At 33.1% G+C, this 8,129-nt stretch overlaps 1 protein-coding gene across 1 annotated transcript; it reads left to right on the plus strand.

Annotated features, from left to right (window-relative positions):
* The first annotated feature begins 4,814 nt into the window (after positions 1 to 4,814).
* Positions 4,815 to 6,375, plus strand: LOC145031476 (endochitinase EP3-like). The gene is made up of 2 exons (XM_078980033.1): positions 4,815 to 5,242; positions 5,808 to 6,375. Exons 1-2 carry the CDS (start codon positions 4,846 to 4,848, stop codon positions 6,218 to 6,220), a joined length of 810 nt encoding a protein of 269 aa, XP_078836159.1. The 5' UTR covers positions 4,815 to 4,845; the 3' UTR covers positions 6,221 to 6,375.
* Positions 6,376 to 8,129: the final 1,754 nt, after the last annotated feature.

Genomic DNA, 8,129 nt, shown 5'->3' on the forward strand with positions numbered 1-8,129 from the left:
TATAAGGGAACTGATGCCCCCATTTCCGCCTTACCAATTACCTTACACCCCTGAGAGAAAACCCTAATCGCCATTAGAGCTAGAAAGTGAGTGGGGAGCTAAGTTCGTGGTTATTGGTGCATTCTTGGAAGGAGGAGTGAAGAGTATTGAGGTTGGGACAAGAGGAAGCTTGGGATCCACAGGTTCATCAGTGTTTTCTTGAGGTAAATATGCTAACTTGCTCATCTTTTAGGGAGATTTTGAAATGGGAGTTTTTCTAGGGTTTTCTTCCATTGCTTAGAGTCTTTGAGCCTTTTGTGTATGATTTGAAGTTGAAACCTCATATCTGAAGTGTGGGTCTTGAGAGCCCAAAGGCCTGAACTTTATTGAGCTAGAGACCATATTTTGAGCACCTAACCCTTTGTTAGACTTTGTATTGGCATTTGGGGCATATATGCCATGCATGAACGTAAAGGTCGAGACTTTAAGCCACTTTGTGCATTTAAGGGCTAGATCTAGAGTCTAGTGTGGTAGATCTGGCCTTGGACATCTGAATGAGAAATCAGATCGAAGGAACTCGCTGAGTCCATAAGCTGACTCGACGAGTCGGTGAGGGTTTGTCCCGATGAGCTTGAGCGTGCAATAACTCGGCGAGTTGGGGGTCAACTCAACGAGTTGAGCTAGACTTGTTGAGAGTTCTAAGAAAACGAGGGGACTCAACGAGTCGCAAGAGTGCACTCGACGAGTTGGGTCAAACATGGACTGTTGACTCGAGTTTGACTTCCGTTGACTCTAGGGTTTGGTCAACATGAGTAATGGAGACCATGGAGGGGTAAAATGATCTTTTACCAAATTCAAGAGTTAGAGAGAGAAGGATAACATTTGGTTACTTAGAGTCGAAAATCGAGTATTAATTAGAGATATTTACCCTATGTGTTAGGTAGTGGCTCGTTCGAGGATAATTGTTTGCTGCTTGCGAGGCGATTCTTCTCACTATACTTACCATGTGTGGTATCTTTGTGTGAACGAGATGTCTTATGTGCTTATCTGTGTATTGTGATATTCTACATTATGTCTTTGTGATTTATGCTGAGTATTATCATTATGAGCTTCCTGAGTTAAGTCCGGAGGGTCCACCCGAGTATGGGACCGGAGGGTCCCACTGTGACACATTCACCATAGGGTCTTACAGTGATATAGCCTCGAGTGCCTAAAAAGTTGTGTGTGTGGTATTTTGGGGAACTCACTAAGCTTTGTGCTTACCGTGTTATGTGTTATGTGTTTCAGGTTTTGCTCAGGATCGCGGGAAGGCACCGGCTTGATTGTACACACCAGTGAAAGAGTTATGTATTTGAGGATCCTGGATTTTAACCAAACAAATATGGAGTTGCGAATTGTAAATTAAATAAATGAGATTTTTGTGAAATGCATTATGAGAATTATGTGATTTTAAATGCAAAATTTGTTTTGAAAATTTTCGGTGTTACAACTATGCACTCACTTGTTGAAGTGATGACTCGAAATTCGGACAACGTTTCGCTTCTAATAATCGTCTTTTTCTTCGATGAAACCTAGTATCATTACCGCTAGATTTTTGTTTGATATTTATAACGACTATTTACGAGAAATATTGTTTTGTAAGTGTTAAACAACAATTTTCAACTACTATGTATAGACAGGAGCCAGACATGAAACACCGGAGGGCAGGACCATTTTGATATTATAGCACCTCTGAAATCCAACAACCCTATGCGGCCCTTCAAACCAGATTCTCCGTATCACGAATAGTTAAAATATATTATAGTAACACTTTGTATATTATATTTTATAAATATTTATTGTTTATACGCTATGCTATCAATAGTGCGCTATAGCGGTGCTATAGCGTTTTGCGGTGATACTGAATCGCTATTTGGAAATAGCATTTACGAATAGCGGTGACACTATTATCGGCGCTATTGGCCACTATTTACCACAAACCCCATCAACGCTATAGCGACGCTACACCCACTTTTACAATTTCGTACATTTGGCTACTTTGACAAAGAAAAAACCGATTGTGGGCTATTTCAATATTACATCTGTATTTTTTAATTCGTCCACTAAACTTGTTTTTTTAATAAGTCCAAATAATACATCTAATTAACTGGAAACTACCAAACAACGAATGACAACTTCTCTTTCTCGTCTCTTTTTGTACTAAGAAACCACAAACGACTTGAGTGTAATGACACTTTGACACTTTTTAATTACCATATTACTATATTATAATATTATATATATGGTTTATGTGATGATTATATATGTCTTTTTCTATGATATTAATTCTATATTGTATTAATACTCCAATATATCAATTTTATATAAACATATAATATAAATTATATATAATATTAAAAAACGTTATATCACCGCTATACCACCGCGATAAACGCGATTTCAAATTGTGGCATGTGGCCACTATTAAAATTATGACCGCGATAACTGCTTAGTTTATACGTTATAATAACGATATTGAACTTAAACATAAGCTATACTTGAAGTAGGGTAAGCATAACTCACTTACCGGGAGGTTTGGTTGGGAACCGGGCTTTGTGGGGGCAGAACTGCCGAGCCGAAAGCTCTTGTTCTCGGAGCCTTCTAGCACTCCGGGACTTTGCTCTAGCAATTAGGAGTTACTAGGGCTTTGGGAGAGGTTTAAAAAGAAGTTAGAGAGAGAGAATGGTTATGGTGTGAGGAAAAAGGGTAAGCTTCACATGGTATTTATAGACTGAAAAATGACCCAACTCGTCGAGTTGGTGCCACATGTCACCATCTGGTGGCAAGGCGTGAGGAGAAAGCAATGGTCCAGATTAAACCACATCACCCATTTCGCAACAGCACCCTTCCGGCTTCTAAATTCTGTAACATTCGCATACGAGCTCCGTTTTCGATGTTCTTTATATCCACGCGTATGTGTTGACAAGATCTACAACTCTCCTTTTGACTCCATTGACTAATTCTCGATCGATTTTATATTTAACGGTACGAGAAGATTACATTGTTAACGGTCGTATAAAATTCAAAACTTTTACATACGGACTCCATTTTCGACTGTCTTTTTATCGTTGAAATCCTATTTGTGAGATATTCAATTCTCATTTAGGTTGTTCGGCTAAAATCGCTCGATCTAAAATTCGATTTCCGGGTTGTATACTGCTATGCGAGATCTTAGAAAAATTATAGCTTCTTCATACGAAGTCAGATTTTGACGTTCTTTTTGTGCACACTCTCGGTTTAACATATACTACAACTTTCATTTAGATCTCTAAGTCTAAAAAGTATTTTATCATAAATTCACTTTTTACGTTACGCGGTGTCGTGCCGGTTTAGCTGTAAAACTTTAACGGGTCATAACTTATTCGTTATAATTCAGATTTCAACGTTCCTTATATGTACGGAACCCTTGTGACATATACTATAACTTGGTTAAGATTATCTACTCTAAATAATCTTCAATCAAAAAGTTATTTTTGACGCTTATTGTCTCTAAATTGACTAGCCCGAATCTGCGGGCGTTACAATTATCTCTCCTTAGGATGATTACGTCCTGGAATCATCAACAAAACAGAGCTTGTATAATGAATCCATACGTTATCTCTGTTGGATTAGGTGTCTAAGCTCATAACTATAATTGGTACTTGACCCGAGAGTAACATGGTCCTTTTAGGTTGCCTTCACCAGAACAATCTGATAGGATGGATATTTGCGAAAGAGGTTAGTTGTGATTTGTTAATATATTATAAGTATACCATATAAACAACCGAAATCCATTTGGATTTAATTAATTGGATTAGATCAAACCGATCCATCTAAACGAGCACTCGTGATCATCATGCCATTAAAGTTATGAACTGCCATTATAGATTGTAGCCATAAGCTATTTCCATCCATTTTTATTCTCCACCACCATTTTGAAACATTAAAGTTCCTTAAACACCCAATTTCAAGCCCTTTAATTTCTTGGGAGAAACAACTTTTTCCATGCTACCCAACTGATTTTCCTATTGGACTCATCTCTAGCATTTTTCCTTGTACTTTCTATAGAACCAATGATGTTTTAAGGGCTATGAAGATGGAAAAATAGTATAAGGGATCTTTATCACATGCTAACAAAATTATGATATTACAGGAGATGCATCTAAAGTTCTTCATATATTTATCACATGCTCTACAAAACAACTCAACAAGTGCACTTTCAATATTTTGTTGAAAACCACATCTAATTTCAAGATTCATGATATTATTGCTAGAGACTAGAGTAATCAAATACTAAAACCCATCTTTTAAATATCCATGATACCTTAAAAAACATATCCAAGATTTTCTTAAAAAACTTCAACATGTTTAACACTTATGTCAGTACTATTTTTGGTAAGAACAATAAAGTTTTAACAAGTATGAAATTAAGCGTTGTTAAGCATACTAAGCAAGTCATGAAATGATGGTCCAAATTAAGTATTTCATGTCTTGTAAAATTGTTTTCATACAATAAATCATTGTTTTTACATAACAAAAAGACTTGATATAAAGGCTCTTTTTACTATTTGAAAAGTAGTCTAGAAGACTTTTTTTCGAAGTCCTCTTATATATTTCAAAGAAAAAAAAATCCTATTTGAAAAATAGTATAGAAGAACTATTTTTCATATTTGAAAAAGTAGTCTAGAAGACTTTTTCTTTTCAAAGTCGTCTTAGATATTTCATAGTCAACTATTAAATGCCAAGTCAAACTAAATAACACCACTTGTCCTCCCTACTTTCTACGCACACCATTCACACACTATAAATGCACTTCCACTCCCCACTAATTAAATCATACAAACCACCATGAAAACATTCTCCATTCTAATTGTCGTCGGCGTACTTCTCGCCGGTATCCTCCACATCTCCGCCCAGAACTGTGGCTGTAGTCCGGATTTGTGCTGTAGCCAGTTTGGGTTTTGCGGCAGTGACGAAGCGTACTGTGGAGCCGGATGTCAGGAAGGGCCGTGCTTCGGACCTCCTCCGACGAATGATGTATCGGTTGCTAACGTCGTGACAGATTCATTCTTCAATGGAATCGTGGACCAATCTGACGCCAGTTGTGAAGGAAGAGGGTTTTATACACGCGCCGCCTTCCTGGAAGCTATCGGAAACTATCCTCAATTCGGTAGGGTTGGTACGGAAGAAGATTCCAGGCGAGAGATCGCAGCTTTCTTCGCACATGTCACTCATGAAACTGGACGTAAGCTCAATCTTCCATCTATCTCCTATCACGTAGATAAAAATCTTTACTAAACTTACCAAATTTTTTAAAACGTTATAAAACCATACAATCTTTAAAAAAACGTTACAAAATCATTCAACCATGTAAATAATTTGAGGTTTTACCGTTTTAGGTTAGAAAATAGATAATAGCAATGTCTTCCAAATAAGTTTTTTTTTTGAAGGGCAAAAAAGGACGACATATATTATGGCAAAACTAGCAAGAAGCTTACCAAAACAAAATTAATTCTTCCAAATATGTACAAAAGTGCAATAGTCATGGTTATATTTTTGCGGATTTTCAAAGTAATATGATGAAAAAAAACTAAATGTACGAGATATTAATTTTAGTATTTCTTTTAAGTAGTACTATACATTAATATGTTTTAATAGAAATAAATAAAATGATGATACGCATAAATGAATGAAATTAAGTTGGTTTTCGTATTTAGCCCAAATATATTATTGTAGGGACAAAACTAAAACCGACGTGAAATATCAAATTGAGTATTGTGTTAACTTTTGCATGCATGAATGATTATCAGATTTTTGCTACATTGAAGAAATAAATGGTCCTTCAAGGGATTACTGTGATGAAAATAACACTCAATACCCATGTAACCCTAGCAAAGGGTACTATGGAAGAGGCCCAATTCAACTATCATGGAATTTCAACTATGGTCCAGCAGGGAGGAGCATCGGGTTCGATGGATTGAACAATCCTGAAATCGTGGCTACAGATCCACTTATCTCATTTCGAACCGCATTGTGGTTTTGGATGAACAATGTCCAATCGGTCTTACTTTCTGGCCAAGGGTTTGGAGCCACTATTCGAGTCATCAATGGACAACTCGAATGTGATGGAGCTAATCCAGATACAGTAAGTTCTCGTGTTAGGTATTACACAGACTATTGCAACCAACTTGGTGTTACGCCGGGTGATAACCTTAGGTGTTAGACTATTTGAACATATATTTGTTTATGAATTACAGTTTGACACTTGTACTTTAAGTTTATTTTTGTATCTCATGTGTTGTTTAACACATGAAAGTTATCTCTATTGATGTATTAGATTTTATTTATATCTTACTCATATAAAAGCGGTTAATCTCATCGACTTCGGGCATATATTGAAAATTTTCAAATGTTTCTTTTAGAGGTACAATATATGGTACTTTTATCCTATGCAAATATGTAACACATTGTGTCCACATGTATCTACGTAAGTCAAAAGATTTTATGAGATCATATACGTATTTTGTGCAAAAGAAAATATAATATGTCAAGTGAATTTCGGTATGTTGTGCAGTTTAAAATTATATAGTATTTTACAACTAATTTGTTATATAAAATTGTAATGATCTTGATATTATTTTTTGTACAACTACGTAACATACGTAATTTATAACTTTATGTTTTGTTGAACTAGTATTATTCTTAACTAATTTAAAACTCACTTATTTGAAATTTTTTGAATTATTATAAAATACATTTTTTGATATTTTTTTATTAATTTGACATGTCAATTTAGGTTTACACTTAAAATAGTTAAGCATTAAGTGTCAATGAAACATTTTATTATTTGTGACTAAAATATTGTTTTTGTGTAAAAACTATTCTAAGCAGCCCCAAACCCACACTATTTTTATGATATTAAATATTGGTCTTTATTATATCCCATATTAAAACAATTTTTGATTTAGATAATATTATTTTATTGAAGAATTTATCAAAATAGTCAAATTTGCTAAAGATTAAGGCTTTTCCAAAACTAGCTAAGTAAACCAAAGATAGGGCAAACTCATCAGCAATTTCATTAAATGGATTGCAGAATCGTTGCCTGTTAACCGATTATATTTCCATTCTAGAATAAGAGTTTCAATCTCATTTTAACATTCTAAGTTCTTTGACGGCGGAAGACGAGGTTGATTAATAATGTTTTAAATATTTTATATATTTCTTTCTTGATTGGTTTTTATCGTATAGGCTGAAATGTAATACTAATTTGTTGACAAAATTGCAAAAATGGTCCCTATGATTTTTTATTTTATGTGGTTATGGTCCAAACGTTTGAAAAGTTGCAGATTTGATCCTTTTCAATAAGTTTTATTGTGGTTTTGGTCCCTCATCCGTTAAGTTTAACTGGTTGGCTGTTAATTTTATTAAAATGACAATTTTACCCTCAGTAACCATTTTCCCAATTTTGACTTTCATCATACCATAAGGATCATTTTTGCATACATTTTTTTTATTTTATTGAAGTATTATATATTAATGAATATTATTTTTAATATAGAATATTATATATTAATAAATATTGTTTTATTGGATTATGAATTTATTATAGTTGATTTTTTTAAAAATTTTTTTGTTAGAGTAATTCTTTTTATTGAGTTATTATATATCAATACATATAGTTTTTAATATATAATATTTATATTATAATAAATATTATATTATTGGATTATTAATTTCTTTTAGTTAATTTTTTTATTTTTTTTTTCAAATTATTTTTATTGGATTATTTCTTTTATTTCTTTTAATTTATTATTTTCTTCATATACTAAATATTGTTTTATTGGATTATTAATTTATTTTAGTTAATTCTTTTTTAAACAAAATTGTCGAAGTAATTATTTTTTATTGAATTATTATATATCAATACACATAGTTTTTAATATATAATATTTATATCATAATAAATATTATATTATTGGATTATTATTATATTTTAGTTAATTTTTGTAACTTCTTTTTTTTTTAAATTATTTTTTATTGGATTATTACTTTTAATTTATTATTTTCTTCATATACTAAATATTATTTTATCGGATTATAATAATAGTTCTTATTAATTTTATTGGTTC

Source organism: Lactuca saligna, chromosome 2 (assembly GCF_052625555.1).
Source record: "Lactuca saligna cultivar CGN05327 chromosome 2, ASM5262555v1, whole genome shotgun sequence".
Taxonomy (NCBI): domain Eukaryota; kingdom Viridiplantae; phylum Streptophyta; class Magnoliopsida; order Asterales; family Asteraceae; genus Lactuca; species Lactuca saligna.

Bases quoted from the DNA above. Each gene is read 5' to 3' on its own strand.
- LOC145031476 (XM_078980033.1), top strand. From the start codon at position 4,846: ATGAAAACATTCTCCATTCTAATTGTCGTCGGCGTACTTCTCGCCGGT. The intron at 5,243-5,807 runs GTAAGCTCAATC...AATGATTATCAG, and splicing joins TGTCACTCATGAAACTGGAC to ATTTTTGCTACATTGAAGAA.